The sequence below is a fragment of the Heliconius melpomene genome, chromosome 1, assembly GCF_056956725.1.
Source record: "Heliconius melpomene rosina isolate 202511_hmr_F chromosome 1, ASM5695672v1, whole genome shotgun sequence".
NCBI classification, from domain to species: Eukaryota; Metazoa; Arthropoda; class Insecta; order Lepidoptera; family Nymphalidae; genus Heliconius; species Heliconius melpomene.
The window spans coordinates 9,933,193-9,949,113 of NC_140389.1; the positions used below are offsets into that span (position 1 = coordinate 9,933,193).

A 15,921-nucleotide genomic window follows, 5' to 3' on the forward strand; every position below is an offset into this window, starting at 1 on the left:
ATATGTTATTCATAATTTTAGACTTTTTGGTTCCGTATAAACCACACCAAATGGCAATAAGAGAAGTCTTTATAAAAATTAACACTTAGTTAACAATATCAAAACAATGTTACAATAGTTTATTTTAAAAATACAGCAAAGCAACAAAAAGAAACACTTTAATACATACTATATTTAATACAACTAAATTATATTAGATTACATTGTCTTCTTAAAATTAGCTTTCTGTATTTAAATCAGAACTTGGTGGGCTATTTTGTATTTCTATATGTTTATCTAAATGTGACACAAGTAATTGTTGACTCTGATTAAGTTGACTGACAATACAAGATCCTGCACTTTGTAAAACAGAACAAAGTTGACTTCTTGCCATATCCAAGCTGGGTAGCTTACTATACTCAACTAATTCATTTTTTGACAATAATTTATCTTGAATAATACCAGCTGAAAAAGAATTTGAATTAATAAAAAAATTCTGTTAATTTTTTTAAGAATCTTAAATATACCTCACACTAATAATTATATTTAATACACACCCATTATAACTAGTTGTGGAGCCTTTTTAAGTATTTTAAACATTTTTGCTGCATTTTCTGGTTGGCCAAAAATCACATTTTGGTGGGACGTAAATAAATTGTTAACGACTTCATAGCGTGTTCCTTTAGTTGCCATACTTACTATTTTTTTACCATATGCTCTTAAATGCATATCATTTTTTTTTAACGCCGCAAATATTGGTGTCTTATCTTCCATACTTATTGAATTCAAATGTAAAAATACAACCATCTTGGAAGTATTGAACCAATTAAGACATTCCCTTGCCAAAATTCTTTCAAATGGATTGTCTCTTTCGTAATTTTTTAACCCCTTCCGTGTATCGCATAGTACAATTTCCGGGAGTGAATTCTTAGCTGGGCCATAATATGGTTTAGAAATATCAAGTAGAAGCTGTCTTTCAAAGTGAGGCTTACGAGGCTTTTGAACGTTGATTTTACCACGAAAACGTTTCGAAATTAAGTAAGGTACTGGAGTTTGCAATAGCGCTACAAAAGATATTTAATATTATTTAATAACAGAGAAATAATATTTTAAAAATATGGGCCATTAATTAAATTTATTCTTTTACCTTTGTTAATTGAAGCCATATTAAAGGATATTTATTACTTATGGTTTTTATACAACAATCAAGTATACATGTACTACCTACGTAAATGTAATATTTAATTAATTTAAAATAAATACATTTCTTAACCTACAAATTGCAATAAAAATAGACGTAGGTGTTTTTTTATTTTAGGTTTGCCATAGATGCAAATGCTTTTGGTAGATATTATAGATAATGACAAACTTAAAGTATATTTCAAACATATAATTTTAGAAAAAAAATAACAATATTGATTAATTGAAACTTCATATTGGTAGTTTTAAAAATTAAAACTAATTTATTATATTTAGTTAATGTAGCAACTGAGAAAAATAATTACAGTACTGCCTTTTCTAAGTGTAGATTTTTAATGTATATTTGGTTTCACACACATCAATATTATTACTAACCAACGACATATTAAATGGACCTTAGCTTAACCACTTCGAACCTGTCCTTGCTTATATCAGATATGCTATCCTCTCATGATTTTAACGTTACAAGCTATATTTTATAATACATTTTATTGTTGCTTACGCCTAGTAAGAATTATACAGACAGAGTCTTGAGAGCTCATTCGCTCAATAAGTGTTTTGAACGTAGTATATTATTTTTCTGTCCATTCTTTATTTTTGCCAAATAACTTTTCATTAATTTATGAAAATATTAATTTGACCCTATAGAGACTACTTCCTCTATTTATATAGAGACCCTATTGGTATATATTATGTTCTGTGATAGAGACATTGCTGCTGACATTGGAAACTGACAGTTGACATAAGATAAATAAATAAGACTGTTTTACGTCATAATTAAATGTTTTTCTGAACATATTTCATAACCTTTAAAGTTTAAATTATTTTTACGCCTATAAATAGTTATTGGAAAAATTGTAACAATTATTTTACCTTTACTTTTTTGTATTCACTTTCTAGGAAATTATAAAAATGAAAGAATATCAAGAGGGATCTGGATCTCCGCGTGGTGAAGATGAAGACGACGTTGAAGTTATTGAGATTATGGAGGAAATACAACTAGATGAGGAAATGGAAGAAATTGACGACGATCCAGATGAAATGGAAGGAGATATGCCAAAACCCGAAGATCTCGCAGTTTTAGCATTTGATAAACATAATGGTTCTGTCTTTTGTTGTGACGTTCATTCCAATGGAAAAATTGCAGTAACAGGCGGAGAAGACGATAAAGCTTATGTGTGGTTAGTGGAAACTGGAGAAGTTTTAATGGAATGCAGCAACCACAAAGATTCTATAGTATTTGTAGGATTTAGCTTTGATGGTGCTTATTTAGCAACTGTTGATATGGGTGGACTTGTGCAAATATGGAAATGTAAATTAGGAGATGATGTAAGAGAGACATGGCCCCTTGTATTTGAATATGAAACAGGCGATCTCACATGGAGTTTGTGGCATTTTGGAGCAAGAGTATTAATTTGTGGAACAGATGGTGGAGATATATTTGTATTTAAAGTACCATCTGGAGAGACTAAAGTTTTAAAAGGCCATAATTTAAAATCTGAATGTGGTAAAGTATGTAGTTTGAGATTATAATACCAGCATTATTTCATTAATTAAAAGAATGTGTTTATTTAATCAATATTCCAATCATCCATATATTTCATTAATAGTTTTTGTATGTATAGATATTTCCTGATGGAGTACGGCTTGCAGCTGGTTACACAGATGGCACAGTTCGTATTTGGGACCTTAAAGCAACTGCAGTATTGCACCAAATTCCTGCTTCTGTTCATCAGAGTCGTGTTATTGCTATTGATATTCATCCAGAAAATAGCCTTATAGCATCTATATCATCTGATGGTTGGTTATTTTGTATATATTTCAATTGGTATTATTAGGAAATAATACCTTATTACCATATTTCTTCAAAACCAAAATTTTGTAGACATAAATTTTAAAACAAAATAAATTAATTTGTTAACAGGCAAAGTGGTCCTAGTGACTTCTAATAATGGAAAAATTGTTGCACAAATTAATACGGAACTTGACTTAGAAGTTGTTGCTTTTTGTCCTGATGTGAAATTAGGAAATATTGCCTTAGGTATGTACCACTAACATTTTATTTTAACATTTTATTAAAAGTAATAAAATATATGTTTATACATTTAACATTGCTTTGTCTCATAAATTACAGAAGTCTCAAAGTAGGGAATGAGGTGTCTCAACATTAGGTTTCCTATGCCAACCCTGCTATGGGGGGTATTTACTAATCTGATTTTCTTTCATTTTCTAATAATAAAATCATTTTAAAAACAATATCTTCATCTATATTGAAAAGTAGTAGTTTCAGCCAATCCAACAGTTAATTTTGTCAAACAACATTTTTTAAAATGGTATAACTATTATATTAATAAGCCAATTACAAAACTTTCCCATTAAAAATAAATAACATACAGTCAAAATAGTAACTATGAGTTTTTATAATATGCAGGTACATTGAAAGGATCTGTAACAATATGGGACACTGCCCGGCAGATGATTCGCCATCATTGCGCAAAACCTGATGATGAATTTGCAGCCGGAGTTACAAGGATGACATGGGTGAATGACCAACTTGTCACTGGTTGCTTAGATGGAACTGTACGCATTTATGAAGCGAGATCTGGAGACTTAAAATTTGGTTTGACAGGACATTGGTCGGCTATAATGGACTTGACATATAATAAACAAGAAAATATTATACTGACCACTTCGGATGATGGCACTGCTAGGATATTTAAGTACCCAGAAAGTACAGAAGATTCTTGATTAATTAGTTACAGCTTTAATTTATGTGATAAGCATTAATTTTGAACATTTATGAAATATAATATTTTCTATTTATAATTTGTTTTAATACATTTATGTAGTTCACTTATTTCATTATCTGTATTTTTTTATTTTCCGTTTGTTTAAAATTAAAATAACCACACAAAATAATCTTATTTCCAAGTGCTGAGGGAGGGTTATTGGACTATGTTACATATAGTTTTTAGAATAGTTATAGCTAAATATATTTATTATTTGTTATTATTATTAGTTTACAATATTTACTATTCTGCTAATAAATGTAGCCTGGTAGATAACTATGCAAGTACAGTGTAGTACTTACTTCCACGTCGCGGCATAAGGTCCAACAATCGTCGCCTCTAATCACACGACCGTCGTGGCGCAGTCGCACAAGCGTGTGACTGTAAACGCGACGGACAGTCAGTTAGTTCTATTTCCGCTTGGGGAAATGAATTATTATTTATTAATATTTTCATTCCTTCACTCTGGTAGCAAGACGCGAGTTTCGCTACTCACGAGTTCCGCCACTCAACACGCAAAGCCTTGAAAATTTGACCGTCAACGGGGAACGAAATATCTTACACGCGAGGTACTGCCTACCCTACGATATACGAGACATCGTCTAAACTGCAAAAATCAGAGTTAAGACTTTACACGGCGATAAGCTGAAGGCGCTATATAACACTTGCAATGTATACTTAATCGAAATATTTGAAGGTAAGTTACAAACCAACAGGCGAAGACCACCACTCTACGTCACAATGATACGGGAGATATATTAGAAATGTTTATACAAGTGATGTTTTAATTATCTTTAAATTATGCTAAAGCGTCACCATGCTTAATGTAACGGTAACTATACGTAGTTAAATAAATATGATTTAAATTAGAAACCCATATGTTGTTTTTGAAATTATTTTACAAATTACTTTTAAATTTTGGCAAATTGCTGTGAAGGCACTAGGTCCATCCCCATTTTCCGCCAATTTCTTGACGCATTATATGTTGACTGGCGGAACTTCATGCCAATATTTTGATTTCCCTGAACCCACTACCGTCGAGTCCACTAACTCATACACCTGTGCCCCTGTGCCACGACGTATTCATAAGCAATACGCAATTTTACACTTAAAAATTACTAGGTTTTTAATTTTCCAATAGTAACATATTGCAATCTAACTGAGTTGTCACTGACCATACCATACCATGGTCTTTTAAAAGAATTGATCACATCCTTTATACTAGGTAAGTATATGGACAAGCAACAATAACCTTATTTCACAACGCTTATCACTGAAAAGGATATTTACGTTATCAGACTGAAATTTTAAAACTATGTACTTAAAAATCTGTGCCAACCCGTACACGTGGTTAAAAAAGACGTGAAAGAGACAACCAAAACCCGTTGTTCAAACTTGGCAATGAATTCAAAAACTAGTTTATGATCTTAAAATATGCTTTAATATGATCCAACTACGTTCTATTTTAGCCTACACGAGCACCGATTTATGATGTTTTCGCGCTTGAGTCATGTATTGGCGGTAGACTGTCGGACTCGTGGTTAACTTGGAAGTAAAACGAATACTGAATAGTAAAGTGGGGACGGGGAGCGTTGAACGTGTACTCCGTACCGCGTCGAGCAGTAGTTACGATCGTTACCGGCATATTTTCCCGTATACACTTGATCTAATTAAATAATAAATTCCATTCATTTTTATATAAATCCTTCTACAAATCTCACGTGGGGTTTTTTTTATTTATTATATGAAAAAATTAACCTCTCTAAAAGGACATTTATTAATAAATAATAATATAGTGTACTACATTAGGTTGTGTGTTATCAGCATCTGTTCGGTGGTAAGCCAGCGGCATTCTATTATCAGGACAAGGCTGACCGATGGTGTTTTAGTTCGCACGTGGTGTTTCCCGCGGTGGCTTAGCGCAGTGTGATGCAATGCTTGCGTGACGGAGGATCACGGTTTCCGCAACAGGCCCCGCTTGAGCCATGTGTTCTCTTTGAATCATGTTGAACATTTTGATTAAAAAGTGAAGGTTGTTTGTTTTTATTAACGATTTGACTGAACTCTTAAATATGGCTAAAGTATCCGCTGCAGAGGGTCTCACACCCAAGTCCATGGATGTAGGTGAAAGTGGCACATCCGCAGAAATGGAATCAAATGAAGGGATACGATTGAAAAAAGAATTGAGCCTAATGAATGGCGTGGCGATTATTGTGGGAGTTATAGTGGGGTCTGGTATCTTTGTATCCCCCAGTCTGGCCTTGAAGCACGCGGGCTCGAAGGGCATGGCCCTAATAGTATGGGTGCTTTCTGGGTTCATGTCCATGATTGGGGCTCTATGCTATGCGGAATTAGGTAAGTGCGTCATTAATTAGCATATTCTTTTATCAATTTGCTATTAAAATTACTCATAAACTTTCGAAAAGTAAGTATATACCTACGTATCGTATATATAAAATGTTAGCTGAAAATATTTTCCAATAAGATTTTTCATATAGGAACATATTTTTAAAATAACAATTTCATCATTTATATAAAAAAATGAATATTTTAACGCTTATTTACTATATTTTGAAATTTCTTTATGTAGATTGAAAAGTGTTGAGTAAAATTTTAACTCTTATTTAAATGGTTTACAAAAATGACTCTTTATAGGTAAGGGGAGGACGTAGGTTTATATTCCCTTTGGTAGATTTGTTTATATTTGCTTAGTTGTTTGCAATAGTAAATACAATCTTAGCGAATTCAGTTTAATTTAATCAAAAAGTTCTTGCGTAAAATATTAATTTGTGGAAAATAGGCATTTATTTTGTAATAAATTGTAGATATAGATACAAACATTTTCAATTAAATTTAATGATAAACAATTATGCACATTGAATAAATTATAATTTTTTCAAACATAAAATAAACAATCATTTCCCTGCATGAAATAATGAATTTTAACCCACGAACATCGACATTAAGAAGACTTCCTAAATGCCTATGCGACGGCGTCTATAGTCCTACATTTGTTTCAGTTATCATGTGTAGTGCGCGTAAATATTTAAATATCTTACTATTTATGGATGTTTTACGTCTGCCCGTTGGGTAGTTTAGCTAAGTGAGGACAAAACTAATTTATTTTGTAATACGGCAAGCACTATTAGCTTTTTGCCAATGCACACATACAGATAGATAAAAATAACAAAAGTTGTTCTACTTTTTTCTAATCGGTAATCTGGAATATTCAATAAGTAATTCTTGAATATTTAAAAAATATATTTAAATATTAGAACGTAATATGTATTTTAAGATTATACGAATATATTAAAAATTATCTTAATGTATTTTTCTATAGTTACAATAGACGTAGGGGAGAGCGGGCTAAAAGTTACCGAGGTAAGTTGTTCCGATGGAAATAATTTCGCGGAGAAAAGTGATAGGAATATTTAGCAAACATATAATGAAATGCAATGTGATAGCGCACCCATGGCCAGCATATTGAACAATCCAGTGGCACCCGAAACCAATGGAATAGCACACGGGTGTCGTTGGTGCACGATTGTAAATATTTTTGCATTTCATATTTTTGGTCTATCTCACAAATTTTAACGATTAGCCTCGAGTATGTTAGTGTTTTTTTTACATTATATTACCTACTATTTCGGAACACTATTTGTAAATGATTTATGTTTTCTATGTCTTATTTATATTTAATTTTTTTTCAACACGTGTTTTTGGGGCTAGATGTTCCCTTTTTTGGGGCATGTTGTGACCTGTTTTTGTGATGAAAAACTTTCGCCAATTCATTTCTACCAATAATGGGATGTAAATATTGTAATTTTACATACTAAAAAATATTGTAATTTAGTTACATGCGGACTTATGCTCGGAAATCAACTCGAGGTTATGTGTCATATGAGTTGATGCAAAAAGCAGCGGATGTAGTTTTCAAAGATTGCAGGAATAAGATAAAAACTGTTACCAAAGAATTACATATACATATTAAGTGCGAGAACCTAAAGGTATAACATTTTTGTTTATTATTTTGGTTTAACAAAATCAAAATAAGTTTTATTTTATGTAAAATTATCTTTTATTTTTTAGTTCCGTTGTTTTTCGGTTCGGTTTTTATTTTGTTCAAAATTATTTCTTTTTATGATTTTAAGTGATAAGTAACCTAAAAAAGATACTTCTTAAACGAGTGTTGGTTGTGGTGGCAGTGGTTGTTAACGAGTGACATCTGTTGTGATATGTAAAACTTTTGTGGAAACTAACATTTTGGTATATTAACAAGAAAATACATAAAAAATATTCGGGCGAATTGGGAACCTCTCCCTTTTTTGAAGTCAGTTGAAAATGAAAACTTCTTTTTTTGAGGTTGGTTGAAAAGAAATGCAACGATGGGGAATCTTACTTTTGACAATAATTTTAACAAAGTTTTCCCTTGTAACTATTCCAGTATAATTAATATTTACCAAAATAAAAACAAATTTTCTCAATTTTGACCGGATTTTATAATCAGAACCTAACCAAACTTTCATCAAACTATCCTTGAAGTGTATCATTTTAAATAAGAAAAGAATCATTAGAATCGGTTGGCGTGATATTGAGTTATTCGTCATTTTGTCGCACACGTACAAATACAAATTTAATACTTATGTGATTTTCTCATAGATACCATTGTCAAAAATAGACCAAAAAAAATTAGTTCCCACATGGGAAGCACTACCTTTCAAATAAAAAAAAAATCATCAAAATCGGTTCACCTAATCAAAAGTTATGAAGTAACGTACTTAAAAAAAAGAAACAGTCGAATTGATAATCTTAATTGATAAGGTTAAAAAAGATTTGATTTTGCGCCTGGTAATTATTATGATACTGTTGATTATTCCTTAAATAAACAGGCTTTGTTCGATTATTTATTGTTTTTTACTTTGCAAATAATAGCTTTAAAAATATGGTAACAATTTACCCCGGCCTGTTAACAACTTGCCCCAAGTCGGGGTAAGTTGTTACTTTCCGACTTCAGTCATAAAAAAAATCATAATAAAAAAGTCTTACAAAGAATACCCCAAATTACTGTTTTAATTGCAAGTCTAGATATGTAAGTTGAATTTGATTATATTGTATAAATACTAAAATCAAGTATTCGTAGCAATATTTGAGGTTAAAAAAAAATCGGAACTTTTGGCCCCGCTCTCCCCTACTATTGTCTACTAACTTCCAAGTGAAAAATATAATGTAGATAAAATAGGTAGGTACATCTAGAAGCGATCTACACTTTCATTAATTCTTACGTTAACTCATTGGAATTTTAAAGGATACGAAATTTTATATATTTTAAATTTTATCATTTATATTTTTGTTGTTTTGAAACAATGGCAAATTTTTGACGAAATTAAAATTCTCCCAATACTTACCTCATTTGTTGTCTGACACTCAATTAATCATATTTAATCTGTAAACAATATATTTATTATATAAAAATAAAAAAAATATAATAAATAGAACGAAAAGGAACGTTAAAGAAAAATTGTAGAGTCTGAATTATTGAACTTAAAATAACTTTAAAATGATATAGTAATTATTCTGATTTTAGTTTAAAACCTCCTAAAAATGAGTAGATAATGCATCTTAAGTAACAGTAATGCTGTTACAGATCGTACTATCCCCTTCACATATAGAGGTCAAGGTTTTCTAGTACCTGCGAATTAGATTGTGATACAAAAAACTTCATAAGAAAATATTAAATATTACTTAATACTTAGTTTTTTAATTATATTAATGTTGACAGAGGGATTTACACTGCTAATATGATGCAATGATTAGAAGAAGTCATTGGTAAGCTCTTTGAATGAGCTTTCACTTTCACTTCGTACATTTAATTCCCATACAGTCTATAATAAGATAATTATTAACGCACAATCGTAATAGAAACAAACTATTGTTATTATAAAATAAATGTCTAAATAAATGTCTTTTAAAAACAATTTTCAATATTTTTTGAAAAATAACTTTGAAAGTCTTTGTCCTGAGGTATATGAAGGAAGAAAAACATATTAATTTTGTTAAACTGGAAATCCACGTATCTTGCCAGTGTTGCGTGGCAAGATTCTTTTTCAGTGAGCCAGAAAAGGTCGATGGTCTTAAATTGAAATAACTGCGGACCAAAACTCACCTTCTTATTATACCAAAAATGATGATGCAAGACTTACCTGTATGACGTGTTGCGACAACTGCTTTTGATAACTTTACAAAGAAACGTAATACAAAAACAAACAATTATAATGAAAATATTAGAATTTTCGATACACTTTTTTTTTATTTTTAAGAGTTGGACTTGACTCGAGCCAAGGAATTATGAGTTGAAAATGATCTAGATCCAATCGATCCGTGTAAAGTAATATTAAATAAAACACATAATATTATTATTTAATAGACACTACACTATTAATGGTGTAGTTGGTATTTATTAAAACATTTTTATTTTATTTTTTTATATTTTGTATGTATACCAACAAAAACATGATTTATGGAAGCTTAAGCTATGCTATCAAATTATTTATTACAGATATAAATTGTATGTTATAAAAATATCGAACTTGAAATTACTGATAGTATATATATTTCTATTTATTTACAGGTACAATGATTCCAAAATCTGGAGGAGATTACGCGTACATTGGAGAAGCTTTTGGAGATTTGCCTGCATTTCTTTACCTTTGGGTGGCATTATTCATCTTGGTGCCAACAGGGAACGCCATCACCGCGTTAACATTTGCTCAGAATATACTTAAGCCTTTATGGCCAGCTTGTGAACCGCCCACAGACGCTGTCAGCCTCATTGCCGCTGTCGTCACGTGTAAGTACTCGTATAAGCCCTATTATTTTATCATCACGAATTTCTCGTATTTGACGTGCTATAATTTAGTGATGTAAAACTTCGATCTTCAGATTGAACTTATTTCGGGATATTATATTACAGCAAAGGCCTAGCATAATGGCCTAACTTTGTAGAAACTTTCATTGTAGAGACCACTTTCGTAGAAATTTATATCGGCAAACGGAACATGTTATCTTTCAGTATAGTTAATTTTATTGGTATTCGTTATTCTATGTTTCAATTTTAAAAAGTTCCCTGTTTTCTACGCATATAGATCACTAATTACCTAAGTGCTACACATATCTGTATGTGTTTGCTAGATAACATCACATACACGGCACTTTAGAAATATTAGTATTTAAATATTATGTATGTATGTAGTATTTTTGCTCTCCTCTAAAATTTAGAAAATGTAGATACGTTCATTTGACTCTTATTCCGCGAAATATTCATCATAAGATCATTTAAAAATATGTTTTACAATTACAATTTTGTTTTCAATTTAATACAATAAATTTTTGGGCAATAAAAAAATAAAATCAGTGGTTCGAATCACATTGCCTCACATAAACATGACTCCAGGTTTCCCACCATATCTGCCACATGATATAGCTATAGGTACATGTGTAAATTGAATATGGACTGTATCCTTTATAAAGGTGCAGGAATCTTTGTATAGATATATTGAATATTCAAATCTGCTTTAAAAGCAATTCGACAATATACTTTTAAAGCTTTTCGGAGAACTCCAAACTTAATTTCTTAAAGCTTGTCTTTTTATTATAATTTTGTACCTCTTTAAAAAAACATTTACATTTACTTTTCATTTTTTCTTGTATGCAATTATGTGTTATATTGGTAACTTTAAGCCATACTAAATGACTACAAATATTTTAGCATGTGAATATTCAGCTACGTGAAGGTTATGAGTTTATATCGTAGATGGTTACACAATTATATTTATATTACATTTATACAGGTGTTTTTCAATATAATATGGCGGTGGTTTACATTAAATATTAAAGATAGATATAGATTAGATATAATAGATTATTTTAAAATTGAGTTAAAATCAATTCTACAGTAATAAAAGCTGCTATCTTTCAAAGAAGTCCTATGTGAAACAAATTTTGTCACGACAAACATGGCGACTTCCTTGTTTTCTTATTCTAAACTTTTGTAATCATTACAAAATTGTAATGATTGATGACATCTTGTAATGATTACAAAATCATTGTAATCATTACAAAAGTTTAGAATAAGAAAACTTGAAAATAAGCAGTACTCAGCGGGACTTCATTCCAACTTAAAATTATTGGTAACTTATTTTGGTTCTCCTCTACAGAGCGATTCCACGAAATGAAACTTAATTGCTTTTTATTTTTATTCAACTTTATACATGTCTTCAATTTACAATCAACATGACGGACGGACGGCTGTTATTCGTTAAGCGATTGAAAAAATAAATATCAAAAACTTCGATCGAAACAGTGATAAATTGTAAAAGCTTGATAATTCTGTGTAGTAAGAATAAGTTTAAAAATTACAGCATTGCTTGCAATTCTCATTAAATATTATAAATATGAAAACATTTAATATTTGTATGATTATCCCAGATTATAGAGGCCGGCGTGGCACAAGTGTGTGACTGTAGATGCGACGGTTGGGAGTTTGATTCCCACTCGGAAAATTAAATCTATAATATTTTATTTTTTTTTCTCTAGTGACAAGGCAAAGCGCGGCGTTGAGTTTCGCCTCTCAACCAGATTACCTCGAGCGACTGAAAGTGGGGAACGGATTGTTTTTACGCTAGCTTCCTTCAACCTCCCCTACTATTATCGGGACAGCGTGGAGCTTAAAAAAAGATTATCCCACAGAACGAATGACAAACGCGAATACACTCCTTCATAAATTAACATCAATGAAAGTCACGCTATTGTTGGCAATACGATAACAATATATGAATGAATGCCTCTGTCCCGCCGATCCAGGGTATCAGTGTGTGGCCTATCCGCGTCTTTATGTCGTCGCCATAGTCGCGCGCATTGCTGATTGCGCCTGACAGGATAATGACGGCTTCCTCCCGCATCACGACACGTACTCTTGTGCGAAATTATCTGATCACCTCGCGTGTGTTAAGGGCATATAATGTCTTATTATAGGACTCGTTTTATTTTTGTTATACAATAACTATTTTTTTTTTATTTGGAAAAAGTAGGTACAAAAATGGTGATTTTACCATTTTCATGTTTCATAATTATGAAAGACGTTAAAGTAGATACTAGAACACAAGCTTCACTTAAAGAACCTAATGACACATGGTACACCGAGCTTTGAAGCCATAACCTCAATTAGGTACTACGACGGTAACAGACTAATATAAAAAGTATATTATATGTTCCATAGAGAGATATTCTTAATTATTTTATAATTTACTTTATATTTCTGGAACTTAGTAGTTACTACTTTACAGCAGGGTACCGCTCTAAGAAGAATTTTAACATTGGTCATTATGAGTTTATTTTTATCCAGTTACGTACTGCTGGGAATGGAAAACTATTTTAATGTGTAAATATCATGAAATTAACTATTTTTAGATGGCACATTTGTATACAATGTATTATACGTGTTAAGCTAAAATTAAAATAACCTAGATATGCTATTTACTCTTGTGAGTTTATAAATAACAAATTGACATTAGGTATATAGTTAACTTTATACTTGTTGAATATATTAATAATTTTCGTTTTACCAAATATTTATTAATTTTAGACAATGATATGTTACAGGTTTTCTGACTGCACTCAACTGCTTCAACGTCAAATGGGTGACTCGAGTACAAGATTCTTTTACTGTAGCAAAAATATTGGCGTTACTGGTACCGTTTTTCGCCAGCATATGGTACCTGTCCACTGGACACACAGAAAATATAGAATCTTTAATGCAAGGTACCATCACTAAGCCTGGTGATATCTCCATTGCTTTCTACACTGGACTGTTTTCGTATTCCGGATGGAATTATCTGAACTTTGTGACGGAAGAACTCAAAGAACCTTATAAGTAAGTCTATGCTGTTAATTAAAATGTAAATTTACTAATATCAATTTCATTTACCTAGGTTTGTTATGATGTAGAAAATATTTTAAAGTTTAAATATACTTTACAGTAAAAATATTTTGAACGTGATCCAATAGCTTTGTCAGAAAATTGGATAAATAAATGATATATGAGGAATTTCCACTTAAATGTCATGAATAACTAAAATGTTCCACAAAATAATGGTGAAAATGATTTCTTTTCCAGGAACCTTCCACGAGCAATATGCATATCCATGCCAGTGGTGACTCTCGTATACGCATTGACCAACATAGCATACTTTATAGTTCTCTCCAACGACGAGATACGTTCCTCAGAGGCCGTGGCTGTCACATTCAGTGAAAAAATACTCGGTGTGATGTCTTGGATTATGCCGTTATTTGTGGCATTGTGTACATTTGGATCTCTAAATGGAGCTATTTATGCGTCTTCGAGGTTGTTCTTTGTTGGTGCTAGGAATGGCCACTTACCTCTTGCTATTTCTCTGATTGATGTAAAGCGGTTAACTCCCGTACCATCTTTAATTTTCATGGTAAGTTTAATAGTTAACTGTATGTGAATCTACTCATAACTAACTAAAGATTGTAGATAATATTTTCCATATTAGCAAAATAATTTCTAATTGAAGAGAAATACATTCCACCACAAAATTTTCCTTATTTATTATCAACTGCTATTATCGTTAGATTTACATCAGCAGTAGCAGTACAGAGTAATAATCGGTTATCCGCGTTAATTATATACATTATATTTAATAATATTACATTTTGATCGCTATATGTAGAAAGCTAGTGCGGCCTTTCTTTTTCGTTAAGCTTAGGCTCTTTATGACAAGTAATAAATAGAAAAAAATATTTGTTGAAAGGCAGCTGGTTGGCTTGTTCATTTTTTTTTGCCAAATAATTTATATTGTGTCCATTCGCTGCCCTCCTTGACCTACTTTACATTAAAATATTCTCAATAAGTTATTGCCAGCATATATTAAGTTTTTATTTTCTGTAGCGCTATACCACTATACAGTGATATAAATGTTAATTAGGTCCACTAGATATTATTTAATGTTTTACAATACCATATCGTTTATTTATTAAATTTATGTTTAAACTCTGCCCAAAAATGTACGTATTTTACAACCAATAAAATTAAAATGTTTTCAAAGTTTAAAATAACAGTAGATTAATTCCCTTTCCGAACAACATATGTTCTTGTTGTCTCTATATAGAGATTACACATTTTCGATCATCTTGCAATTTAACTGTATGTTTTTTTTCTTTTCAGTGCTTAGTAACCCTCGTGCTGCTCTCATCAAACAGCGTGGAGTCACTGATCGTTTACGTAACTGCTGTCGAGGCGATATTTATATTGTGCTCGGTGGCGGGACTGCTGTGGCTGCGGTACAAGCGTCCAGAACTATCGCGGCCAATACGAGTGAACCTCCTACTGCCAATCGCATTCCTCGTTATTTGTACAAGTTTAGTAGTTTTCTCAGGCATACAAAAACCCATGGAAATCGGCATTGGTATTGCATTTATAGCTCTTGGAGTCCCAGTGTTCTATGTATTCATCATGTGGAAAGATAAACCTATGTGGATTCAAAATGCATGTAATTCTTTTAACACATTTTGCTCAAAATTATTCTTATGTGTGCCAGAGGACTCTAAGGATTTATGATCGAGTCCTGAAGGTCCTTATTTGTGACGTGCTTCTGCATCTACTTTTATTTATTGTGAGCTTGTGAGCATAATGTTTTGATCTGTTTTATTAATTTAAGCTTAAAATATACAATGAAGTTTATATTAGACTCGAAAATTATAATAAATTTCGTATATAATAAAATATGTTGTTTTCATCTATCGAAGAACTATACAGTATTAATAACTATATTCTAATATTTTTATTTCTATTTTTCTATTAACTCTGCCTAACATTTTTTGTGTTACAGATAATTTAAGTATAAAATATTTATTAAATATCTTACGATTTACTTTT

General features: G+C 31.3%; 3 protein-coding genes across 3 annotated transcripts; 2 read left to right on the forward strand and 1 right to left on the reverse strand.

Annotated features, from left to right (window-relative positions):
• Positions 1 to 157: 157 nt before the first annotated feature.
• mRpL10 (mitochondrial ribosomal protein L10) lies at positions 158 to 1,319 on the reverse strand. Its single transcript, XM_085202942.1, has 3 exons — positions 1,127 to 1,319; positions 537 to 1,043; positions 158 to 444 (listed from the first exon to the last, which is right to left on the reverse strand). The coding sequence occupies exons 1-3, from the start codon at positions 1,143 to 1,145 to the stop codon at positions 218 to 220; spliced, it is 753 nt and encodes a 250-aa protein (XP_085059068.1). The 5' UTR covers positions 1,146 to 1,319; the 3' UTR covers positions 158 to 217.
• Positions 1,320 to 1,904: 585 nt separating this feature from the next.
• LOC146541326 (angio-associated migratory cell protein) lies at positions 1,905 to 4,041 on the forward strand. Its single transcript, XM_085202723.1, has 4 exons — positions 1,905 to 2,691; positions 2,805 to 2,979; positions 3,104 to 3,220; positions 3,611 to 4,041. The coding sequence occupies exons 1-4, from the start codon at positions 2,092 to 2,094 to the stop codon at positions 3,925 to 3,927; spliced, it is 1,209 nt and encodes a 402-aa protein (XP_085058849.1). The 5' UTR covers positions 1,905 to 2,091; the 3' UTR covers positions 3,928 to 4,041.
• Positions 4,042 to 5,516: 1,475 nt separating this feature from the next.
• On the forward strand, positions 5,517 to 15,768 carry mnd (L-type amino acid transporter minidiscs). The gene is made up of 5 exons (XM_085202512.1): positions 5,517 to 6,323; positions 10,597 to 10,815; positions 13,626 to 13,896; positions 14,140 to 14,464; positions 15,211 to 15,768. Exons 1-5 carry the CDS (start codon positions 6,041 to 6,043, stop codon positions 15,601 to 15,603), a joined length of 1,491 nt encoding a protein of 496 aa, XP_085058638.1. The 5' UTR covers positions 5,517 to 6,040; the 3' UTR covers positions 15,604 to 15,768.
• The last annotated feature ends 153 nt before the right edge of the window (positions 15,769 to 15,921 follow it).

Coding starts and splice junctions, on each gene's coding strand:
- mRpL10 (XM_085202942.1), bottom strand. Junction 445..536: donor TCCACAACTAGTTATAATGG/GTGTGTATTAAA, acceptor ATTCTTTTTCAG/CTGGTATTATTCAAGATAAA.
- LOC146541326 (XM_085202723.1), top strand. CDS start 2,092: ATGAAAGAATATCAAGAGGGATCTGGATCTCCGCGTGGTGAAGATGAA. Junction 2,692..2,804: donor TAAAATCTGAATGTGGTAAA/GTATGTAGTTTG, acceptor TTGTATGTATAG/ATATTTCCTGATGGAGTACG. Junction 2,980..3,103: donor AGCATCTATATCATCTGATG/GTTGGTTATTTT, acceptor ATTTGTTAACAG/GCAAAGTGGTCCTAGTGACT.
- mnd (XM_085202512.1), top strand. CDS start 6,041: ATGGCTAAAGTATCCGCTGCAGAGGGTCTCACACCCAAGTCCATGGAT. Junction 10,816..13,625: donor CATTGCCGCTGTCGTCACGT/GTAAGTACTCGT, acceptor GATATGTTACAG/GTTTTCTGACTGCACTCAAC. Junction 14,465..15,210: donor TACCATCTTTAATTTTCATG/GTAAGTTTAATA, acceptor TTTTCTTTTCAG/TGCTTAGTAACCCTCGTGCT.